General features: G+C 42.8%; 1 protein-coding gene across 2 annotated transcripts in view; it reads right to left on the reverse strand.

Moving 5' to 3' along the window:
* Window positions 1-26842, reverse strand: part of map1aa (microtubule-associated protein 1Aa) — a 72397-nt gene that overhangs the window by 16002 nt on the left and 29553 nt on the right. The window contains exon 1 of one of the 2 annotated variants that reach the window (XM_029768034.1): window positions 18597-18815. The exons of the other annotated variant lie outside the window; for it this stretch is intronic. Within the exon in view, the coding sequence (XP_029623894.1) occupies window positions 18597-18786 (190 nt within the window). The 5' untranslated portion in view covers window positions 18787-18815. Of the gene's footprint in view, window positions 1-18596; window positions 18816-26842 lie in introns of those variants that run through there. 2 annotated transcript variants of the gene reach the window in all.

The raw sequence follows: 26842 nt of genomic DNA on the forward strand, positions 1-26842 counted from the left end.
CAGGTGCTTCATCAGGGAAACTATTTTTAGCACAAAATGGTTTACTGGCTCATCTCCAACTGGAAGAATATGAGAGGGGTTTAATATCATGGGTGTTTTTTTCTTCACTGCAGAGGGGAAGCAAGGGCATTAGGAGGTAAATAGATGGAACATGGAAGGAGAATGACGTCTTGTTATCCAGGGGTTACATGTAAGGTCAAAAAAAATAGACCTCACCCACGTAAACGAGATGCACAAACTACCGCCACGGGTGACACTTAACACTAATAGCTTTTTCAGCATCTGTGCCTAGTACCAGCTGATGACTTCCTCAAATTATGAGCTAATTTGTGCTTACAAATAACCAAAATGTGCTCTGTAGTGTGTACATAGCAAGTAAGCAGCACATATTGGCCTAGTTTTGGAGATTTATTTGTAGTTTTAGTTTCACGTTCGCCTCCGAAAAAGGCTAACTGTTGGAATTTGCTCAGCTGCCGAGAAAGTAAATAGAGTGGAATGAATTGTGTTGAACCTCAGGAGACTGGGGTTCCGTCCAAAATGGTACCCTATTCCCTATATAGTTGACTAATTTTGACCAGGGTCCATAAGGCTCTGGTCAAAAGTAGTGCACTAAATAGGGAAAAGGGAGCCATTTGGGACTCATGTTGGGATTGTGAGTGTTAGAATAACAATGCCAGCGGGAAGGCCAATGTGTGTACATTTTCATGCTGGATGAATACACTACAGGAAGAACAACAGTGACAATTCGGACATTTTGACTTTTTCAAATGAAGCATGGAACTTCTCTAAAGTGAATGTCAATGATACTGGAGGAGCCTGGTAACGTTCACTGAGGGCTAATTCTCAAAAACTACCCATCAAACTCTCAATACACTAATGCTGGATACAATAGCCTACAATTGTTGACTATGCGTGGCAATATCTTTGGGGATTGAGTTAACTGGTAAAATGTTTAAATCCCATACACAGTATTACGCACCCACCTTACACAAATACACATGCACCCACACACACACCTTTTTCTGTTACAAAGGGCTCACTAACTCAAGGTACAGTATATAGAGGCAAAATGTATTCACTATTTCTAAAAAGCGGCTTCATTCCTGTTGTGTCTTCTGTTACAAGGGACATACCAGGGGTCCAAGAGGTTGAGCTGCATGAGGAAACACAATCATGCTTTGAGCCTTTTCCTTACCCACTTAGGGTCTATAACATTCCCTGTCTGTTATTCTGCCCAGGAGATTCATTCAGTGAGCGGGGCCCTGTATCTCAGAGGATCAACCTTATCTCTACAATCAAATTGAAAATCACCAGGATAGCTCGGCCACTATATGACCTCCAGATGTGTCTTCTTCACAGAGAATAATAGAAAGTGCACAATAGCATCACTTCCTGATCTCGGAAAAGCACTCTCACCCACTGACATTGAGAATGAAGACAACACAGAGATAGAAATGTCCAAGAATGTAATCCACAGACACACCAGAGATTTGATTTGGATCTCTTTTAGTCCTCATTCGGACTAACATTCCAAGAGTCCTCGAACATTAAAATACAATTTATAATACAATCACATTTTTTCATATAACAAACTGTTACAAACAGCAGACATAATACCCTGCCATATTGACCAGATAAATACTCTAACAGTCTGAAAAGATAGATTGGTTCCTTCATCTACCATGGTCCTGCACAACCTTCCAATTTATTATATTTAAATGGTTCTAAAGTATTGTTTGAATTCATATATTGAAACGTTTCTGGTTTGCTCAGATAAATTCTTCCATTTCTTTATTGCTCTGAATCTAAATGTTATTTTGCCCACTTCTCTTTTCTGCCCGGATAACACATACAGTAGATGATGGACAATCTATTCCTAGTATTGTCTGTCTCTTACCAACTGAATACTGTTGAGAATGGAGTTTGGCCATTTTAAATGGGGGAAAAAAACATGTTTATTTTGTATTATCTTGTTGATTAATGACCACCCAAGAGCATTGTACATAACAACAACAGAAGAATCATATCTCCACCTTAAAACAATCATTGCTGCTTTATTCTGTGCAATCTGCAGCCTCTTAATTTCACTTGCTGATGCATTTTCCAAAACCACAGAACAGTAGTTCACCTGACTCCCAATTAATGCTTGGGTTATTTGCTTAAGAATCTTTCCCGGTAAATATTTAGCGATCCTTCTGATCATGCATGCATATGTTTTTTTTTCCTTTTTACATAGATGAGTTATTTGAGACGACCATGATAAGCAGTTGTCTAGCTGCACTCCAAATAGTTTGGTTTCTGCCACTTCCTCAATTTGTACTCCCCCCATACTTATAACCTTGGTTTTCTTGGCATTCAAAACAACTTTGTTCCAGGAAACCTACTCCCTGATATTTCCCATATCTACTTGTAGAGCTTGTTGTACCTGTTGAACCGATTGTCTTGCTGTATAAATTGTAGTATCATCTGCAAATGTAGTAGCTTGAGATAAGACATAAGGAAGGTCGTTGGTATATGTTAAGTAAAGAAGTGGCCCAAGGAAGCTGCCCTGCGGTATTCCACAATTTAAAGCATGAGGGGAAGAAAATGACCCATTGATATAGGTAAACTGTTTTTATATTTACATTTTAGTCATTTAGCAGACGCTCTTATCCAGAGCGACTTACAGTAGTGAATGCATACATTTAACTTCATACATTTTTTTTCTGTGCTGGCCCCCCATGGAAATCGAACCCACAACCCTGGCGTTGCAAACACCATGCGTTGCAAACACCATGCTCTACCAACTGAGCTACAGGGAAGGCTATTTGTTAGTTAGATATTACTGTACCCAATTCAATGCTGCCTCCCTAAACCCATAATGCAATAATTTTATCAAAAGTATTTCATGATCCACTAAATCAAATGAAACAATGCACTGAAACCTAAAAATAGTACACCCACATACCTGCCATTATCCATAGCATTGAGCCACTGGTCAGTCATGTCAACCAATGCAGTGGTAGTGGAATGTTTTTTGCTGTGATCAAATCAGAGGGATGGTTCAAGTAATATTCCACCCAAACTCTGTATGCCATGGGCTCTCCAACCATGTTACTGCAACTACCCAGTGCTTAATTTGGGAAACCAAGTGAAATCTGTTCGCGAACATCCATAGTAACATATTTTCACAACAAAACATATTTCATTTAACCGTTGACAGACCCTCTCTCTGAGTGCTCGAGAAATGAATTGTCACGTTGGGTGAAGGATCGGGAGACAGACACAGGAATACGTAATAGGGTTTTTAATTTCACCCAAATTACAGCGTGCCTGGTAAAAGCACGGGGACGAAGACCAAACAAACACATATACAAAACACAGGGTTGAGACCCAAAAAAAAGAGTGAGGAGTACCTCGAATAAATACACAAGCGCACAATGATACCACACGGGACGAGACCCGTAATCATCTGCGCAAAACAAGCAGCACGAAAGCCAAAACAACAAGGCAAAAGGTACTCACAGGCACAACAGACATTGGAACAATAATCGACAGCCCAATGGAAACCAAAGGACACATTTATACAATTACAATCAGGGAAATCGGGACCAGGTGTGCATAATGACACAGTTCCAGAGGGATCCGTGACAGGAATGAAGGAGAGATGGGAGGAGATGGAAACAAACGATGGTGAGATATTCTTTAGCTAAAGGTAATGTTTCAGCCAATTAATTATGAAATTATAAAAAATTCCCTATTACTAGGCTACTCAAAATCAAATACAAATTAACTATAATTGTAGGCTAACTCTGTAAGCCGCCCTGCACAATCAGTGAACCAGCAGCATCGCCTAGGCCTCAACGTTCTCCCCAGACTCATGGATAGAAGGTTTGGAGGGTAGCACAAGGTCCATCCAGTATGCATAATAATACAGTCCACACTCAAAGGCGATTACTAGAATTTGTTTAATTTTGGAGTACGCTAGACCAATTATGTACCAATGACATCTTAAATCAGTTTTTTAAAAATGTTTTTCTGCTGTGAATAAGATGCGGTAGGCTATGTAATGTATAACGGCACAATCATTATTTGAATTCCGTTTTTTCCGGGGCTCATAGATAGGCCTATGTGTATGTATAAGCTCTAATATGTGTTTTGAATGAATCATCAACTTAGAAAGCGCTTCATTTCATTTAGTTAGGCTTTGAAACAGCGTCCACAACGACTATGTTTTCCTCTCAGTTTCAACCCATTACTGAACTTCTTTCTTCAAACTGTGACTTTCATAAGTAAAATACTGTTGTGATGGTAAGTGTTTGATGTGATTCTGAATTTCATTTGCATTAATATCAGAGTAGTTAGAGGGACAATAGAGCCCTGAGTACCTGGCCATTAGGACCTGATGGAGGGACAATAGAGCCGTGAGTACCAGGCCATTAGGACCTGATGGAGGGACAATAGAGCCGTGAGTACCAGGCCATTAGGACCTGAAGGAGGGACAATAGAGCCCTGAGTACCTGGCCATTAGGACCTGATGGAGGGACAATAGAGCCGTGAGTACCAGGCCATTAGGACCTGAAGGAGGGACAATAGAGCCCTGAGTACCAGGCCATTAGGACCTGATGGAGGGACAATAGAGCCTTAAGTACCAGGCTAAAGTACCAGTACTACCAACGCATGTCCAGAATGCATAAGAGGAAATGACAGTGACTCACGTGGAATTTTACTGCGGTCATGACTGCCGGTGTGGCGGTAATACGGCCACCGCAACAGCCCTAGTTCTATATCCTTTCAAATGCCGGTTTCCATTTTCTCTCGGCTTGGCTGCAGGGGAGGCAGAGAAGCCTGACAAAGGCCCTGTTGGTTGTAACAAATTCAGCTGCTGTAACAAACATGGGAGTGTAATAGGCGAGACGACCACTGTCTCCCTCTTCTTTCCTTTGTGTTAGAAGTGCCTCTGACTGAGATTCAACAGGCACTGAGGCTGAGCTGACTGTCAGAATATTAATGTCACGCTTTTCAAAAATGAACATTCAACTTCCTACCCCAGCTGGATCTACTTCATATGCTGATTGCCAAAACATCTCAGAGACAAAAAAATATGCTTACTGAGGAGAACATTTATATAATGCAAAAAAACAAGTACCTGCTTAAAATCATAATAACATTATACTGAACATCACACCACCTTAACCTTTTACACTCGTGGGAATTGAAATCCTATCCTATATGGATAGGGTAAATTGAAATGTTTCTTCCAGAAGAAATATTAAAAGCAAATGTATAACCATGGTAGCAATTGAAAGGGAACAGTTTGGAGATTATGGGAAAATGATTAGACCAAAAAATGATTAGACCAACAGTTCACCTGACACGAGACTGAATCCAAACATTACACTGTTGATTTTATGGGCATTTTACATTTTCTGTACTTTTCGCAGCATTTTGTTGAAAACTAAGTCAGAAAATTCTAAATTCAGAGAAACAGATCATAATTTTGGTGCACATAGAAATGAGTCATGTCATGAGTGCATTCAGGTATGTGTTCTGCAGTTTTTTTCTCACAATAAACAAACATTGGTTCGTTCTGTTCAGAACAACCCAAGGTACGACGCCATGTCATCTTGTAACTGAACATCAAACATAGTGATTATAAACGTTGACACTGTATATGACATTTGTTTTTTTATTTGGAAATGTGAAGTGCACATTTGGACTGTATGACATCAAAGTGGTATTTATTATAATCCTCAACGTCGAGCCATCTTAATGTAAAGCATTTCCCCTCACACAGACACAGACAATAACAAGTTGCCCAATTAGCGGGAGGCGCGGTGCTCAAATTCAGAACAGCAGTCAGTCAAAACACATACAGAGCTGTGAAGCGCAGAGCCTGAGCTCTGTACAGCCACTATGTTCCAAATCTGCCATTTTGAACCTGTATACGGGTGTGAAGGGCTACTGAAAGATGTCGTGCTCTGATTAGTCCGAAAGACGAATTAACATTTCCAACCCAATAATTATCATGTCCAAGGACAGTCTCCAGCTAATCCTCTTCCTCTTCATGGAAAATGGGCCTGTGAGCCCACACCAGACCTGGGTTCAGATTCTATTTAAAATAATTTCAGATAAGTTATCTATGCTTGTTTGAGCTTGTCTGGCTTAATGGACCAATAGAATAGTCCCAGAACTGCTATACCCGCCCATCTGGCACTTTAGGCAGGCTAGAGCAAACACTCAAACTATTTCAAAGATTTCAAATAGAATTCGAACCCAGGTCTCGCCCCCACACCAGCCTGCAGAGACATCCACATTCTTTGAAAGTGTATCCTTCCTTCCTCCCTTCTTTGACATAACCACTGACTAGAAAGGACTGGACAGGTGAAATCTGTGGTGAAGCCCTTGCGTTCACCTGTAAAACCATGTTTAATATGTGATTACTTCAATGAAGGGAGGAAGGGAGCATACAGACTCACACAGCCCATCAAACACATTCTTCAGGCTCTGATATTCTGTCTGATATTAAAGGGGTTGGATGAAGTAACCCCTATACAGATGTAGGATCTTCATTTCAGCTAGTTTGCCACAGCAGTGAAATAATCCTGCAGCAACAGGAAATTTGAATTATTATGTGGATTATAAATAATGCACATTTTTCTAAGGGTTGATATGTTATTCTTTGGGGCATATCAAGTCTGAAATTTCAAAGTGGAAATAACAAACTTTAGAAGCTTAAAAAAAAATATATATATATATATATATATATATATATATATATATATATACACTACAAGTTTGCAAGGAAACTTCTCAACAACAAAAGTGTGATCAAATTAAGATCCTACATATGTATGCTGATCTGTGGTCAGCTTTCAATTGTCCCATCTAATGGTTAAGGTTGGGATTGTGGAAGAGTAAGCTGATCATAGATCTGTCCATGTGGGTAACTGTCACCCAGAGCATTATAGTAAAGCAAGGAGTACAACCGTTAGATGGAGTACAACAGTACTTGATCTACAGGTGAATACTTTCATGCTTTTATTACTCTGTTGAAACTCTTGACTATGTTTAGCAGATGCTTTCATCCTTCCGTAGCTTGATAACTCGCTCTGGAAGAGAGCATCTGTTAAATAAATGATATGTAAATATGGGGTGGGTAGTAGTGGGTCCATTCTATAGGCCGAAGCCTTTTATGGCCCTGGAAAAACATGTCTATGTCCAAATTGCACCCTATCCCCTATATAGTGCACTACTTTTACAGTTTTTTCCAACTGCTTACACACGTTTTCAAAACTGTCTCATTTTTTTCAAAACTCTACACACAATTCCCTAAACTGCACACACAAAATGCAAAATGCCTCACATCTCCTTCAAAATGTAACACTGCATTCAAAATGCCATAAACACATGTCAGAATGAAGCATTTGCATCAAATAGCAAACACTGCTTTCATAATAGTACATTTTTGGATATACCATGTAAACACTGTTGTTCTAAATCTAAAGCTCTTTGGTCTTTCATAGGCTTATATCTACATTTCAATACAATGTTCTACAGTGAAAGTAATCTGCTGAGAGGGGTAACAAGTACACTGTAAACACCAATGCAATGTAGAAACAGAAAATATTTATTAGGGCAAACATTACTGGTGTATACAGTAGCATACAACAAAACCATAAACATATGTAAACCAAAAGTATATTCTTTAGAATACAGTAAAGAACACAATTGTGTGTGTGGGGTCCCGGGGGGGCAGTCCAGGAATTGGTAGGGGGGGTGCAGTCACCAGTGCTAAGCTACGCTTCATCTCTTCTCCGGGCTGGGTCTGGCCACAATACTTCGTCCACATCACAAGATACGTTTTCTCTTGCCAAACATCGAGGGAAGTATCTCCTAGCATGGCGTATCCAACCTTGGACAGAGGCAACCTCTATGTCCCCACATGCGTCCTCCATTGCCTGGAGAAGCGGCATGCGGGCATAGGGTTGGCGATCATACACTTTCCAGCGCCAGGCTGAGACGAATTCCTCTATGGGATTTAGAAAAGGTGAATATGGGGGTAGGTACAAAACTACAAATTGTGGATGGGTGGCAAACCAGTTTTGGACCAGAACAGCCCGGTGAAAACTAACATTGTCCCATAAAACCACAAATCTAGCAGGTTCCTGATCTGGATCAGGGATAAGCATTGTGTAAATTGCATCCAGAAAAGTGAGCATATGGCCGGTGTTGTACGGACCCAGTGTGGCATTGTGATGGAGGACTCTGTTTTGAGTGATGGCAGCACACATAGTTATATTACCCCCACGCTGTCCAGGGACATTGGTAATTGCCCTCTGTCCTATTGTGTGTATGACCTGGTGAATAAGTGTAGCATTTTGATTGGTTGTGTTTGGAAAAGGAAAGCAAGTCACTTCCTGTTAGATTTTTGTGTTTTAGGTAGAGAATTGTGTGTAGTGTTTTGAAAAAATTGTTTTAAAAAGAGTCAAAGGCTGAGAAATAGCTTAAGGTTTTGGATATCTGGTGTGTAGTTTTGCACTTTGAGTGAGAGGTTTAAAAAATCGTGTGACATGAAAAGATTTTGTGTGTAAGCAGTTCGAAAAAACTGTAACATGGGCCATAGAGCTTTGGTCAAAAGTAGTGCACTATGTATGGATTAGGGTGCCATTTGGGACACACTGAGGGTCTAATTAGAACGGTGTCAGGCTCAGAGCTGATCCTATTGTCCAGCTAACACCTTACTAACACTTTATAGTAAACACACCCAGAGTGTGTGTGTGTGTGTGTGTGTGTGTGTGTGTGTGTGTGTGTGTGTGTGTGTGTGTGTGTGGGTGAGTGGGTGTGTGTGTGTGTGTGTGTGTGTGTGTGTGTGTGTGTGTGGTGCAGAGTCAAACGTTTCTCCAAAACATTTCATAACAACAACCAAGAATGTGAACTATTGGTGTCAACACGCCCACTAAAATACTTACATGAGAACAATGTTTTGATTAACTGTATATGCATGATTCTATTCCTCTGCTCACTGTGTTGTGACATCATGACGTATGATATGGACAGTGTAACAATAATATATAGCTTAGGTCTTATACAACCTAAAATACAGGTAACTGCCAGAATAAAGGAAACACCAACATAGTTTCTTAATAGGGCGTTGGGCACCACGAGTCGACAGAACAGCTTCGGTGTGCCTTGGCATAGATTAAACAAGTGTCTGGAACTCTATTGGAAGGATATGACACTATTCTTCCACAAGAAATTCCTTCATTTTGTTGTTTTGTTGATGGTGGTGTAAAACGCTGTCTCAGGCACTGATCCAGAATGTCCCATAAGTGTTCAGTTGGGTTGAAATCTGGTGACTAAGACACACACACACCCTTTAAACCCCCTATACTCCTTTGAGACCCCTATTTCAAAGTCACTGAGATCTCTTCTTCTAGCCATGGTAGCCAAAATAATGATCAACTGGGCATTTTTTTACATGACCCTGATGGGATGTTTAAATTGCTTAATTGACTCAGGAACCACACCTGTATCGAAGCACCTGCTTTCAATATACTTTGGATCCCTCATTTACTCAAGTGTTTACTTTATTTTGGCAGTTACCAGCATATCTACCATAGCCTACTTATGCCACTGCCAGTATTCATTTTTGATGTTTTTGGGTTGTTAATCTCTCGTGGACAGACACACGTAGCATATTTTAGCGTCTTTCAACAGACTGTGGGATGCGACAACTAACGAGGAACATTGTTCCGCTGGATTTTCGTCACTGATCATTTGGACAAATCACAATTTCGAATTTCGGAAGGGAAGGGGACATTTGGTCCATAGACTTTCCGGAAACTTGCAGAGAGAGGGGTGTGGTGCTAAGGCCCTGCTTCTGCTGCTTGTTCTAGTATCTTTTCTAATATGTCACCCCCCCCAGAACTAAATCATGTAGCCGGCGCAAGATTTTAGTTCTGGGTTGGCCAGATTAGTGGCTTGGAGATTCAATCTTTTTTCTGATTGAAAAACACAGCCATACTGCTGTATATCCAGAGCTGTAAAGCTCAGTGCCAAGTTCTTCCTAATCCATCCCCAAAGAGCAATAGCTGGCTTTCTAGCAGGTAAACATTTAATCCCTCAAACCTGCATTATCTGCGCAGCTGAAGTCCATTAAAAATGATTGTCATCATTTGTGGGACCCAGACAAATTGCTTTTCGAGGGCAGCTTAAGGCTTCTGCATTAGTTTTGTCCTCATTCATAACATGAGTACTTTTATTGTAAATAAAAAAATGCCCCTCATTAGATATTGCTCCTCTCACTTTCAGAACCATGGACAGCGGTATTTGCAACATTCTTTACGTCGCGTCACAAGGGGAGTTATGGCTGATTTAAGGTCAACCTTGTTACGTTCAACCCTATCACTTTCATTGTCACTTTTTATTGTCATTTTCTTCATTTAACCTCTTGAGATGGAAATGTTTTTTTTATGAAGTTGAACATGTGCTCTTTATGACAGAATGTTAAAATTAGGTGAAATAAATAGTTATTTTATAAAATGACTCTGCCCAAAAGACACTACTCCTGAAATGAGACAAATAGTGAGCAGATATTTCTTTTATTTTCAGGAGCTGGAGGGTGAGCACAGGGTGACTGTACTAGGCCATGTGTAAGGCTTTTCTGATGTGACAGTGTGTTGTTTGCCAGAGGTGTTTGATGACTAAACAGAATAGAAAATAGCCAAGGAAGCAGTTTAGAGACATACCTTTATGTGAAAGACACTGGGCTCTATTACTAAATAATTAATGTAAAGATTGTGTAAATTTCTACTGTGACATGAGCTGAACTAATATTTAGCAATTAAGTATAGCATACAAATGTAAAAACAAAACAGCCATAGATCCTTGTTGGTGATAGAAGACAGCTTGAATATAAACCTCTATTGGTTTAGTAGCAATACAATCATTCTGAAAGAACTCTACAAAGTCAGACTTGCATAACATTCCTTTCATAAAAGCTGCAAATTATCAATCTCATTCTAGCTAATTATTGCCCTAATTAATCCAGTACATCACAGGCCAGGCAGGAAGCCATTTTGTGTCTTTGCTGCCATGCTGATGGACAAAAAGAGAATGTGTTACCAAAACAACTGTTTTGCTGGCTCCATCTCATGCCCTTCTCTTTTTAAAAGAGCAATAAAATCCAACCAAAGCCTTGGACTCACCACTTGATAAACACAAGTGAGATGTCTAAGAGTGAGTGGGTGATGGGAAGGCGGGTGGGTGGGGGAGTCAGCAACGGCCCTCCACAAGGCCACAAGGGACAAAAGAGAGAGAGAGAAAGGGAGAGAGAGAAAGAGAGAGAGAAGCCTACACTAAGAGCTAGCTCAGTCTCTGACTGATGGCTGATGGCTGATGGGTGAACTTCAGGCTGCATCTCAAATTACACTCTATTCTCTTTACAGTGCACCTCTATTGAACAGGGGGCATAGGGCTCTGGTCTAAAGTAGTGCACTATATAGGGAATAGGGTGCCGTTTGGGATGCACAACAGTAACAAGCTGCCTGGCTAGGTGGCAGAGATGCATTTTTCTGCCCACTCATCGCTGAGTCGAGTCCCTTCAACGCTTGATGTGCTCTTATGCCACCTGAGCGATGTCAACTGTGAGCATTTGACCTGGCAGCAAAGGCAAGAGGATGTGTGTGTGTGCGTTTGTACACTGAGTGTACAAAACATTAAGAACACCTGCTCTTTCTATGACATAGACTGACAAGGTGAATCCAGGTGAAAGCTATGATCCCTTATTGATGTCACTTGTTAAATCCACTCCAACCACTATAGATGAAGGGGAGGAGACAGGTTAAAGAAGGATTTTTAAGCCTTGAGACAATTGAGACATGGATTGTCTATAGTGTGCATTCAGAGGGTGTCACGACTTCAGCCGAATTCAGTTCCTCTCCTTGTTCGGGTGGCGCTCGGAGGTCGGCGTCGCCGGTCTACTAGCCATCGCCGATCCACTTTTCATTTTCCATTTGTTTTGTCTTTGTTTCTACACACCTGTTTTTCATTCCCCTAATTATTGTTCATGTATTTAACCTTCTGTTTCCCCCATGGTGTTGTGCGGGATTGTTTAATGTCATGTTCGGTAATGTTGGTGACTGGCTATTTCGACGGGTGCTGTTTTTTGCAAGTGCGTAAAAGTTGATGTTTGTGTGTTTGGGCAAGTATAGTGTTTTACCTTGCACCATTCATAATTCTGAGTATAGTTACGTTGCTCCCAATTCTCTGCTCTCCTGCGCCTGACTGCACACACCAGCTACACCCACCCTTATGACAGAGGGTGAATGGGCAAGACAAAAGGTGCCAGGCTCAGCGTTTTTTTTGTCAAGAACTGCAACGCTGCTGGGTTTTTCATGCTCAACAATTTCCCGTATGCATCAAGAATGGTCCACCACCCAACGGACATCCAGCCTAATTGACACAACTGTGGGAAGCATTGGAGTCAACATGGGCCTGCACCCCTATGGAATGCTTTCGACACCTTGTAGAGTCCATGCTGTTCTGAGGGCAAAAGGGGCATGCAACTCAATTAGGAAGGTGTTCCTAATATTTGGTATGCTCAGTGAATATATATTTGTGTGTATGTCTACATTTGTGTGTGTGTGTGTGTGTGTGTGTGTGTGTGTGTGTGTGTGTGTGTGTGTGTGTGTGTGTGTGTGTGTGTGTGTGTGTGTGTGTGTGTGTGTGTGTGTGTGTGTGTGTGAGTGCGTGCGTGCGTGCGTGTGCATGTGAACCGCAGTGGCAACACTAGTCCATGTCCCATGTACTGTATGTAATGTTCTCTGACTCCATGGGCATGATTCTCCTAGAACCCTGCTTCACCACACATTGCATGCAATTTTGAGTGGGTGAGAAACGTTGCTTGCGGCCATTCCAGAGAAGGATTTACATAACTCTGAATAAATGGTACAGATAACATAGAGGACAATGAGAATATGGGCTGAATGAATACAATACTCAGAAAACCAGGCATAGGTCAAAACGTTGCCATTGCTCACTCAATCAAAAAGAAAATGTCCCTTTTTGGCAGCATTGAAAATAAGGGAGAGCCACACACTCTAGGAGCTCAGATGCAAAAATGTAATATCCAACGTTTCGACAGCCAAGCTGTCTTCATCAGGGTATGATCACAAACACTGCAAGATGACTCGTTTATATAGTGTCAGAAGACACACAGGTGTCTGTAATCATGGCCAAGTTTGGCCTAATATCATTGGTTAATTCTCAAATATAAAAATGGCATACAAAGAACAGCATACAAAAAAACAAATGGATAGCATGCGATCATAGATTCATTTTAGACTACGCAAGCTTACAAACAATTACAATGGCAAAGTCACAATAATCACAAGAATGGCTTAAGATCAAAGTCTAGATTGAGACCAAAGGGTGCAAGGGTCTTTAAGTTAAAGATCCAGGCAGCCTCTCGTTTTAACAATAAATTATCAAGGTCACCCCCTCTCCTAGGGAGGGTGACATGTTCGATGCCAATATAACGCAGAGACGAAATCGAGTGGTTTGCTTCCAAAAAGTGGGTTCAACTGGGTAAGTCAAGTTTTTGCACCTAATGGTGCTACGATGCTCTGAGATACGTACTTTTAATTCACGCTTTGTTTTACCCACATCATTTTTACCACAAGGACAAGTTATAAGATAAATATCTGCCTTAGTGGAGCACGTAATAAGACCTTTGATTGGGATCTGTTTCCCTGTTTGTGGGGGTTTGAAGGATCTACATTTATAAGTGCCATTGCATTGAGCACAGCCATTACACTTGTAATTTCCATCCAGTAGTGGCGCAAATAGACGTTGTTCAGGAATATCTTGGGGTGGTGTAAATCAGAGTGTACCAATTGGTCTCTGAGATTTCTACCCCGCGAGAATACGACGAAGGGAAGGTCAGAAAACACATTACCAAGACTTTCATCGTATTTTAGAATGTGCCAATGTTTGTGAACGATTCCCTTAATTTGTTCAGAGCGCTTTGAATAGCGGGTAGTTAGAACGCAAGAATGCGTCTTTTTGCGAGACTGACCTTGAAAAATGTCATGTCTCATTTGAATTTTATCAATGGCAATATTAATCTGATCATTTTTGTACCCCCTCTCCTTGAACTTTCTTTACGTCTCAGCCATATTTCTGTCGAAATCTGATTGTTTTTTGCAAATTCTTTTGATTCGACAGAATTGGCTGTAGGGCAAACTATTTTTCAAGGGAAGTGGGTGACAACTGTCAGCCCTCAAACTGTTACGATCAGTAGGTTTCCTGTAAAGATCAGTGTATAGAACATTATTTTCACACAAGATCAGAAGATCAAGAAAACTGATTTGACGTGTATCACGTTTTGGCAGCATACCTAGCAAACCAAAAACATTCCCTGGACATTAGGTCAAATTCCCATTAAAATTCCCTATATCAGTGTGTGGGTATGCCTTTCAAATACTTCATATTCCAGTCACATAATATATCATAACACTAGCAGCATTGATGAACGGCACGCCCTTGATATGACAAGTCAGAGGACCTGAGGGGTCCATCACTGCCCATAGGGGGTTGTTGGGAGATGAATGGGGGTAAAGATTGAGGGGGTGTATCCATACAGTCATTGGGTTTACCCCCCTACTAAGTGTCACACTACCAGAGGTGTGGCTACCTCTTAGTGGCAGTTATAGAGCAGGATAATTCAGAGTGATAATTCTCTCCTGTTCTCTGCTTAATCAATTAGACCCCTGCTTCATCAGCCTGTCATATAACTAGCTGGCTCAGGAGAACCTATAGGGGACACACAGCTCAGGGAGACTACTATCAGGGGAATCACATACTAGGACGCAAAGCAATGACGGACTGCAAGTGTAAACAAAGGAGTGTACTCCCCCCCCCCCCCCCCCCCCCCCAGCACTCACACACTTGAGTCAACTAATTGGTCAGCCAAGGCAAGTTAACCCCCAACAACAACTGTTCCCTGGGCACCGATGACGTGGACGTTGATTAAGGCAGCTTCCCACAACTCTCTGATTCAGAATGGCTGGGTTAAATGCATCTCCTTTTCCCCAAATGATCCTGTCAATGTAATAACCATTCGAATAGCAACAACAACAAAAACATGCACATTTTCTCCTCTTCTCTGCTCGTGACTGCATGTGCTGCTGCGTCAGGGAGGGGGGCATCGCCTAGGCAGCCGAAGACTTGTTTTCTACAACAATTTGCTTGTTTCAGCAAGGAGCAACAAAGCTTCGTCACGTTGTAGAGTTCATGTTACAGCAGAAACGGACTCATCCTCATGAATGCCCGGCTGTCATGCTGGTTATTTTATTTTAATGACGGTCTTCATCCATAACCGTCTGTTACAGGATTATAATTATTGTTCCAGCCCTAATTGTTATATTCTTAAAGCTGCAATATGTGACTTTTTGGGCGACCCACCCAATTCACATAGAAATGTGAGTTATAGATCTGCATTCTTATTGAAAGCAAGTCTAAGAAGTGGTATTTATTTATTTTTATTTATTTCACCTTTATTTAACCAGGTAGGCAAGTTGAGAACAAGTTCTCATTTACAACTGCTATTTATATATATATATATATAGCATATATGGTATATCTGTTCTATGTGTACAATTTCTATGCTACCTGTTCTTAAGTTTTGTTTTTGCATCTTTTATTTTCGGATTTGTACACCAGTTTCAAACAGCTGGAAGTACAATATTTTTTGTTGTTGAAAATATATTTCACAGCGGCTTAGAAGGTACAATGATTTACTACACTTGCTATTAGAATTTTAGCAAACAGGAAATGGTGGACGATTTCTGCATTTAGTGCATCTTTAAATGGAAAAACACAGACCTAGTGTCAATAATCCTGATTAGATTAACATCTGTAAGAGATCAATAACTCAAACGCCGTCAGTGTGAAGAGGCTGTGGGTAACAACCACACATCTCACCTTAATCACCGCTCAACCAAAACTAAGCGAGGCAATTGCAACCAACAGGCAGAATTTAACCAAAGCTTTGTGTTATCGCTGATTTTTTTTCAACGCTACTAACAGGAGATTACATGCACCTGCATGCTAAAATCATCTTGATTTCAACCAAAAACCCACAAAAATGAAGTAGCAGATGAGCTGATCTCCTGTTGTTGCCATGCTAAGAAAGTTTGATACTAGACAGTTTGAATTAGGTTCTCTACTCCTGCCCCCAATCAAATATCCACCTATTAGGGATATTGAAAAAAGGGTTGGTAAAAAGGTTGTCAATTAATCTAAAATACTTATTGTAAGAAAATAGGATTATATTTAATGCAAACATTTCATCTTCAATGTCAACATAATTAGGACATATAACTTACTTTATTAGACTACAATTTAATTTGATTAGAAAATAGATTATATAACTCAATCACGATTGGCTTGATTTAGTTACACATTTTATATGTGGACAGTTCAGGGACATTTTCGTTTCCCCTTTTGAATGGCCATGCTTTATTAGACAAGTTGTAATTAATGGATTACATAAATTACAAATGAAAAAGTAATATGAGTTTTCCATTGATATAACCTGTATGATATATTTTCACAGTATAAATGCTGTCTTAAACAAGAAATTACTTTTTTTAGTTGTACAATTAAATCACCCATGAGACTGCTCAATCCCCAGGTTTTCTTTTATAGATAATGGTAAAGATAATTCCCTGTAGAGGGTGAAAATGTAAAGCTCAGCTTTTAGGGAGCAGGAAATGTTGGAAGCAAGCAATTGAGATCGGCTGGGCTGGCGATTACAATATTGTTTACAATGATTTTTCTTGTCAGAGTGCACTTACCAGACATTTATATCATGAAAGACACTTAGTGGGATAGCTCAGAGAGAATACTACTGTCGATAGGCTGCAAAGTTTCTGAATATGAGACATATAAAACCAGTTAGCACATCTTGACACTCCTTAAAGATCTTGATTTTGGAACTGAAAGTATGTCTGTGTGGCAAATGGCACCCTATGTAGTACACTTCTTTGATGATGCACTAGGGAATATGGTGTAATTTGGGACATAGACTATGAAACACTGACCATGAAACACTGACCCAGTGGCACAGGTGTGGCATACTCAGAGTTAATAGCTTTCATATAGGGCACCAAATGGGACATACATACAGATGTTGGATCTTAATTTGACCAGTATTGTAGCAGCAAAATATAACTGCTGCAACAGGATTTAAATTTTTTGTCCATAACATTGTTTGATCGGTGGTTAGGCTATTATCTGGCCAAAATTAGGCTACATGCAAAGTGCAATAATATGTGTAAGTGCAGGTTTTCAGTGAATTTATGTAAATCATGAAGTTCATCTGCAGGAAAATTCTCGGCGACAAAAGAGTGATCAAATTAAGATCCTACACCTTTGTAGGTTACTATGTTCTCTGTCATGGTATCTGCTTATTGGACACTGAGATAGGCCTGAGATGACGGTTCTATAAAGGAGAGAAAGAACCCATAGCTGATATGAACCATGTATGTCCAAAAAAGGTAATAACACTAAAATCAAGAAAACGTTTAATGTGTAAATGTATGCAACAAACTAGGCCTGCTCATTGTATTTAATATGACTACATGCACTCAGCGATGTATGATCCTCAGGTGTGTCTCTGCCTTTAGGAAATAGACCTTTTACACTGTTGCGTTCTTCTGGTTTCAGAAGCCTATTCAGAATTGATATGCAGTCTAAATTCCAATAATAACAATGATATGATTCTAAGTATATACTAAAGTATTATCCAGGCTCTGTGATTCATAGACCATTCGGGTTTTATTTTGGTTATGAAACTCCGCTGCTGCCTAGGCCTACAGGTCGGCAGATACGCTGTTTATAGACGGTTGGATAAATCGCATCGACATTTGGGTCACCCAATTCTTCTCGTCCGAATTACCCGCAAGACAGCGCCATATCTTGACACTTCGTTAATCATGCTGTGGACCAATATCTTCAACATATTGTAGTGCTCGTGTCTAATAAGGGTGGTGAATATGCCTATTTTTGTGCTTTTCAAAATCGGTATATTTCACATAGCCTAAATTACATCGTCATCGTTTTATCTCTTTTAATCTACCTGTTATGTGAAATAGGCTATCATTCACATTTCCATACAGAGCTGCTTCATCCCAGTCTGTGTTTTTCATACAGGCCTTTAGCTCTTAAAACCGGGTGTAATATTAACAAACTGGCAGACACCCAGATGTCTTAATCCTTCCTTTCCTATGCAATCGGATTCGGGATTCCTCCACTGTCTCTACACGCAGGGCCAGAGTAGCGATTGATTTTTCATATTTAGACTACTACAATAACCTACAAAATATTATTCTGTTGTATTTAATTTTGACGGCACAAATAGAGAACACAAGGCATCCTCACTGACACGCAATCCAAATCAATGCAGAATATACAAGCCTACCATTACTGTCCAGTAGGCTAATCCTTTTTTTAGGAAGGAACCATGCAGTTCCGCGAGGTATAGAACATCGGAAATATGACATGACACAAATAGGCTATGGAGGTAAAATAAATATTCCACTGACACCTACCTTCTGCGATGCTGGGGAGAGCGCGCGGCACGAGGGGTAGCGAACGGAGAGTGAGAAATCTCGTAGTGTCATTCGAGCGTGCGTGGGGCTGTGGGCGAGTGAGTGGGAGGGGCACCAACGTGAGAGAATCGCCTCCGTGGATGAGAATATTGAACTGGATGATAGAAGGCTGTACGGTACGGTAAAACATTGACACAACCGCGCCGGTGTTCGGCCGCTGGTCAGGGACAAGCTCAGTGCCCCTGCAGACATTTAACCATTTTCACTGGCAGAGAGAGGAGTGTGGCCATCGACTAGCCAGTATTTTCAGAAATGCATTCTTATCTGTCTCGTATCCAGGGCTCGATCAGAGCATATCATTAAATGTATATTATTATATATGTCTACGCCCCAGTGTGTCCGGGCCTAATCTTGGTAAACCCAGAACTAAAACCTAGAGTAATTTAGTTAGAATCTGGCCATCAGAGATTAGCCCAGGCCCTGGCACATTTTTAGTACACACGTATGTTAAGGTGTCCCTCCCTTCCATGTTCTAAACATCACGTTCTTGTCTTGTCTTGGACATGACAGTCTGGAACTCATTAGTGGTACTGGCTCTCATTTTATAACACTGAAACAAACACAGGTTCAAGATCTAAAGGGGAGTCAATAAAATATTCAATTATGGGTTAGTGAACCGCCATGGAGAACCATTCATAATCTGCCGTAAGGGTGCTTTTCAAAGATGCCAATTCCAAGTAGCAAAAATAATGAGAAACAGAGACACCCATTTCAGATCCAGTCAAAGGTTCTGAACTGCTGTATTCATAGCTGTGTTTTAGTTTCCCTCCATCAGCCTGAATGTATGTGTGCTACTGTACTGAAGACCGTATCTGCGCAGATGTGCTGTTGGCAGCCAATTCCCTTTCTGATGGGGATTTAGCATTAGTCCAAAGGCTCAGTAATCAGTGTGTCTGTGTCTGTGTCTGTGTGTGGGTGAGTGAGTGAGTGCGTGCAAGTGAGCAGATGGAGAGGAGAGGGGGGGTGAGACAGACACAGAAACCCCTCCCAAACCAGCTCCCTGTCAGATGAATAATCTTTGGGTCCGTCCCAAATCGCACCCTATTCCCTAGCTATGTAGTGCACTACTTTTGACCAGTGCACTACTTTGACCAGGTCTAAAGTAGTGCACTATATAAGGAATAGGGTGTGATTTGGTAGGGTGTGATTTGGGACACAACCATTCTCATTACCCCTAAATGGCTGGTATGCATCAGCTGCTGGAGTGGGTGCACACAACTACTGAAGGACCTGAAAAGAAGATTGGTCATCAAGCTTAAAAATATCTCCCAATCTGCCCTGAGCCCTGACCCTGTTTATATCAAAACATCCAATCTGCCCTGAGCCCTGACCCTGTTTATATCAAAACATCCAATCTGCCCTGAGCCCTGACCCTGTTTATATCAAAACATCCAATCTGCCCTGAACCCTGACCCTGTTTATATCAAAACATCCAATCTGCCCTGAGCCCTGACCCTGTTTATATCAAAACATCCAATCTGCCCTGAGCCCTGACCCTGTTTATATCAAAACATCCAATCTGCCCTGAGCCCTGACCCTGTTTATATCAAAACATCCAATCTGCCCTGAGTCCTGACCCTGTTTATATCCAAATGTAACCGATGTGAAATGGCTAGTTAGTTAGCGGTGGTGCGCGCGAATAGCATTTCAATCAGTGACGTCACTCGCTCTGAGACTTGAAGTAGGGTTTCCCCTTGCGTTGCAAGGGCCGCGGCTTTTATGGCGCAATGGGTAACGATGCTTCGTGGGTGTCAGTTGTTGATGTGTGCAAGGGTCCCTGGTTCGAGCCCGGGTTGGGGCGAAGAGAGGGACGGAACCTACACTGTTACACAAACATCCAATCTGCCCTGAGCCCTAACCCTGTTTATATCCAAACATTGAATCTGCCCTGACCCTGTTTATATCCAAACATCCAATCTGCCCTGACCCTGTGTAAGGGGTGAGTACTGGCGGTAGAGAAGTCAGGCGCAGGAGAGCAAAAACTGATTTACAACGGCGCAGTTTAATAATAAAAAACCACCGTTAACAGAACAATAAATCAAATGGGTACAAAACCCGTCAACCACCAGCATAACGTGCACAAGCACTTACAACAAACAATTCCGGACAAGGACATGGGGGGAACAGAGGGTTAAATACACACCATGTAATGATGGAATTGAAACCAGGTGTGTGGGAAGACAAAACAAATGGAAAATGAAAGGTGGATCGGCGATGGCTCGAAGACCGGTGACGTCGACCGCCGAACGTCGCCCGAACAAGGAGAGGGACCGACTTCGGAGGAAGTCGTGACACCCTGTTTATATCCAAACATCGAATCTGCCCTGAGCCCTAACCCTGTTTATATCCCAACATCCAATCTACCCTGAGCCCTAACCCTGTTTATATCCCAACATCCAATCTACCCTGAGCCCTGGCCCTGTTTATATCCCAACATCCAATCTACCCTGAGCCCTGGCCCTGTTTATATCCCAACATCCAGCTACCCTGAGCCCTGGCCCTGTTTATATCCCAACATCCAATCTACCCTGAGCCCTGGCCCTGTTTATATCCCAACATCCAATCTACCCTGAGCCCTGGCCCTGTTTATATCCCAACATCCAATCTACCCTGAGCCCTGGCCCTGTTTATATCCAAACATCCAATCTACCCTGAGCCCTGGCCCTGTTTATATCCCAACATCCAATCTACCCTGAGCCCTGGCCCTGTTTATATCCAAACATCCAATCTACCCTGAGCCCTGGCCCTGTTTATATCCCAACATCCAGCTACCCTGAGCCCTGGCCCTGTTTATATCCCAACATCCAATCTGCCCTGAGCCCTGACCCTGTTTATATCCCAACATCCAATCTACCCTGAGCCCTGACCCTGTTTATATCCCAACATCCAATCTACCCTGAGCCCTGGCCCTGTTTATATCCAAACATCCAATCTACCCTGAGCCCTGGCCCTGTTTATATCCCAACATCCAATCTACCCTGAGCCCTGGCCCTGTTTATATCCCAACATCCAATCTGCCTGTTGATGAATGCTCCCTGTCCCAGGTGGCTCTGGTCATCATTTAATTTCCCATCCCAGCAACATGGTGGCTTGATTACCATCTTATTGATTATTGCAGCCACCCTACCCACACCACTCTGTTGAACTGGATGGGTGGGTCTAGGTGGGGGGAGGAGAAAAGCCTGCACTGCGATTGGCTCATATATAATCATCTAAATGATACACATATTGTATCCTGCCATTGTGTTAGATAAAATACAAATAAATAATACATAATATTCAATAAAAACATAATGATCACCTCAATAACATAGTCCAGACTCCTTTTCCTGGAGTGTTTGTTGAGCTATGGTCATCATAACATTGTTAGAGATGTAAGACTCTGTAGGACCTCTTTTAATAAATACAGTGGAAATGGCCTGTCGTGGGTAGAGTGATGCTGAATGGGAGGGGATGGGCTGGACCAGTGGAAATGGCCTGTCGTGGGTAGTGTGATGCTGAATGGGAGGGGATGGGCTGGACCAGTGGAAATGGCCTGTCGTGGGTAGTGTGATGGTGAATGGGAGGGGATGGGCTGGACCAGTGGAAACGGCCTGTCGTGGGTAGTGTGATGCTGAATGGGAGGGGATGGGCTGGACCAGTGGAAATGGCCTGTCGTGGGTAGTGTGATGCTGAATGGGAGGGGATGGGCTGGACCAGTGGAAATGGCCTGTAGTGGGTTGTGTGATGCTGATGGGGGGGATGGGCTGGACCAGTGGAAATGGCCTGTCGTGGGTAGTGTGATGCTGATGGGAGGGGATGGGCTGGACTAGTGGAAATAGCCTGTTGTGGGTAGAGTGATGCTGAGGGGAGGGGATGGCAAGGACTAGTGGAAATGGCCTGTCGTGGGTAGAGTGATGCTGAAGGGAGGGGATGGGCTGGACTAGTGGAAATGGCCTGTCGTGGGTAGAGTGATGCTGATGGGAGGGGATGGGCTGGACTAGTGGAAATGGCCTGTTGTGGGTAGTGTGATGCTGAAGGGAGGAGATGGGCTGGACTAGTGGAAATGGCCTGTCGTGGGTAGTGTGATGCTGAATGGGAGGGGATGGGCTGGACTAGTGGAAATGGCCTGTCGTGGGTAGTGTGATGCTGAATGGGAGGGGATGGGCTGGACTAGTGGAAATGGCCTGTCGTGGGTAGTGTGATGCTGAATGGGAGGGGATGGGCTGGACCAGTGGAAATGGCCTGTCGTGGGTAGTGTGATGCTGATGGGAGGGGATGGGCTGGACCAGTGGAAATGGCCTGTCGTGGGTAGTGTGATGGTGAATGGGAGGGGATGGGCTGGACCAGTGGAAACGGCCTGTCGTGGGTAGTGTGATGCTGAATGGGAGGGGATGGGCTGGACCAGTGGAAATGGCCTGTCGTGGGTAGTGTGATGCTGAATGGGAGGGGATGGGCTGGACCAGTGGAAATGGCCTGTAGTGGGTTGTGTGATGCTGATGGGGGGGGATGGGCTGGACCAGTGGAAATGGCCTGTCGTGGGTAGTGTGATGCTGATGGGAGGGGATGGGCTGGACTAGTGGAAATAGCCTGTTGTGGGTAGAGTGATGCTGAGGGGAGGGGATGGCAAGGACTAGTGGAAATGGCCTGTCGTGGGTAGAGTGATGCTGAAGGGAGGGGATGGGCTGGACTAGTGGAAATGGCCTGTCGTGGGTAGAGTGATGCTGAATGGGAGGGGATGGGCTGGACTAGTGGAAATGGCCTGTCGTGGGTAGTGTGATGGTGAATGGGAGGGGATGGGCTGGACCAGTGGAAACGGCCTGTCGTGGGTAGTGTGATGCTGAATGGGAGGGGATGGGCTGGACCAGTGGAAATGGCCTGTCGTGGGTAGTGTGATGCTGAATGGGAGGGGATGGGCTGGACCAGTGGAAATGGCCTGTAGTGGGTTGTGTGATGCTGATGGGGGGGGATGGGCTGGACCAGTGGAAATGGCCTGTCGTGGGTAGTGTGATGCTGATGGGAGGGGATGGGCTGGACTAGTGGAAATAGCCTGTTGTGGGTAGAGTGATGCTGAGGGGAGGGGATGGCAAGGACTAGTGGAAATGGCCTGTCGTGGGTAGAGTGATGCTGAAGGGAGGGGATGGGCTGGACTAGTGGAAATGGCCTGTCGTGGGTAGAGTGATGCTGAATGGGAGGGGATGGGCTGGACTAGTGGAAATGGCCTGTCGTGGGTAGAGTGATGCTGATGGGAGGGGATGGGCTGGACTAGTGGAAATGGCCTGTTGTGGGTAGTGTGATGCTGAAGGGAGGAGATGGGCTGGACTAGTGGAAATGGCCTGTCGTGGGTAGTGTGATGCTGAATGGGAGGGGATGGGCTGGACTAGTGGAAATGGCCTGTCGTGGGTAGTGTGATGCTGAATGGGAGGGGATGGGCTGGACCAGTGGAAATGGCCTGTCGTGGGTAGAGTGATGCTGATGGGAGGGGATGGGCTGGGCCAGTGGAAATGGCCTGTCGTGGGTAGTGTGATGCTGAAGGGAGGAGATGGGCTGGACTAGTGGAAATGGCCTGTCGTGGGTAGTGTGATGCTGATGGGAGGGGATGGGCTGGACTAGTGGAAATGGCCTGTCGTGGGTAGAGTGATGCTGAAGGGAGGAGATGGGCTGGACTAGTGGAAATGGCCTGTCGTGGGTAGTGTGATGCTGATGGGAGGGGATGGGCTGGACTAGTGGAAATGGCCTGTTGTGGGTAGTGTGATGCTGATGGGAGGGGATGGGCTGGACTAGTGTGAAGGGACTTTCAGCTGTGACTCATGCAGCAGCTGCTGGGTGGGACAGCCCAGACTGAAATAGATTCACAGTGCCACAACATCCACACTTATATTTGGCATAGAGGGGGGGAGAGAGAGAGAGAGAGAGAGAGAGAGAGAGAGAGAGAGAAAGAGAGAGAGAGTGGGAAAGAGAGAGAGAGGGAAAGAGAGAGAGGGAAAGAGAGAGAGAGAGAGAGAGAACAGATAAGCATAGGCAGGAGATAGATAAAGGTAAAGAGAGAGCGAGAGAGTGTTTGTGTATGTGTTCACGTGTGGGTGCCTCTGTCTCACAGTAGGAAAGGCAGTTTCGACATTGAACATTGTCTCTGCTTTGACTGGGTTATGAATTGACTATTCTCTGATGTAAAAATAGTCTTAAACAATGGGTTCCAGGAAATAAAAGCAATCCTACAGAGGGACAATATTAAATTATATTACTACTTGGGAATTACAATGAGTATCTCTCCATCGGTTCTTACTGTATTTTATCAGCAGATCACCCCAGCATCGATGCAAAGAATAGTGAGGTATTACTATTAATGTAGCCTGTAACTTCATGGTAATTACAGTAAAAGTATGTTATATACAATGTAATTTGGGAGCAGTGGGACCGAATCTTCTGCTATAACCCCATCTCTCTCCCGATTGAAATTCATGCAGCGTACTAACAACACCCAGGGCTGGCTATAGGCTACAGCACCATACATCACCATCACCTCAAATGAGTTATGGGCAAGTTCTAACCTCAGACACCAGTTAGAGCACAGATCAACCTGCCTGCCACACCCTTTCCTCCAGACAGACATGCTGCTTCTCTCCTTTATGAATTATCTCAGCTATTCCACCCTTCTTCCTCCTCCCTCCCCTCCTTACCATCCCTCAATCCCTCCAAACATACACACGTACTAACATACACACTGCATGCCCACACAGACAGACAGACAAACACACACGCATACACGCACACGCACACACACACACACACACACACACACACACACACACACACACACACACATGGCAGCTGGCCAAGGTCAGTGGGCTGTCCACAGTGTGTATGTGTTTCTGAGAGGCTGAAATATTAACACCATCTCTATAAACAGTAGAGTAAAATCAGAATAGTTTTCAACTGTTGTTTTGTAATTGGATCCTATCAACTGGGATTCCATGGGGGAATTACTGTCATCTGTCTCTTCCAAGTATACAGGACAGAGTGTTAAGGGGCTGGGTGGTGTGAAATTCTTTATTTTACAATCCCAACATAAATATTAGTTAACCATTACTTAACCATTAATTAACTATTAGTTAACCATTACTTAACCATTAATTAACTATTAGTTCATCATTAGTTAACCATTAATTAAGCATTACTTAACCATTAATTAACTATTAGTTAATCATTAGTTAACCATTAGTTAATCATTAGTTAACCATTAGTTAACCATTAGTTAATCATTAATTAACCATTAGTTAATCATTAATTAACCATTAGTTAACCATTAGTTAACCATTAGTTAACCATTCGTTAACCATTCGTTAATCATGAGTTAACCATTAGTTAGCCATTAGTTAACTATTAGTTTTGTAATCTGAAGTCTATTAGTCTTTTCTTCTGTAGAGAGTGTCACTGACCGAAGTGAGCGTTACTCATGGAGATTCTTTAGTCAGAATAGAATATGCCATTGTTCAACTGTCCCAGGGTCTCATTTATGAAATGTTCTTAGATTTATACAACCTTTTCTGTTACAATAGTTTCTTAAAATATGAGAAAATCCGGTTTATATAATGGATACACTGATGAATAAAGTTGTGGTGTTCACAAATTAGCATTTATAAATTACACAATTTCATTAAATTTTCACACAATTTCATTCACATTGTTGCTATGGATGAAGGTTTTATAAATGCGTCCCCAGGACCCTTAAGCTGCTGTTTCTGAGCTCAGATCCTATTGTCTGTCTGTATGGTCTTGTCCTTCTCTAAGGACATCTTTACTTCTGTTTCCATCAGATTTCTCTATTGACTGGGCCCAGCCCCTCTGGCTGACATCAGAATCTGGGTAGGATTTATGTGTGTGTGTGTGTGTACGTGCATGTGTGTGTGTATACCCATGTGTGTGTCTGCCTGCATGCGTGTGTGTGTGTGTGTGTGTGTGTGTGTATGTGTGTGCGCCCATGGTGCAGCACCCAGCAGAGCAACAGATCAAAGGGACCGGACCAGAGGAGATTCTCCCTGCTGATCTACGGTCCTCGGGCCTCCTCACGTGTCGACTGCAGAGGAGCAGATCAATGCTGAAAAGACTGATGATGTCTTTATGAGGACTGGGATTTTACCAGAGTGATGCGTTTTTGACAGTATGGCACTTAACAATGATTAAAAACCTAACGGCATGCTCTATAA

The sequence above is a fragment of the Salmo trutta genome, chromosome 12, assembly GCF_901001165.1.
Source record: "Salmo trutta chromosome 12, fSalTru1.1, whole genome shotgun sequence".
Classification (NCBI taxonomy): domain Eukaryota; kingdom Metazoa; phylum Chordata; class Actinopteri; order Salmoniformes; family Salmonidae; genus Salmo; species Salmo trutta.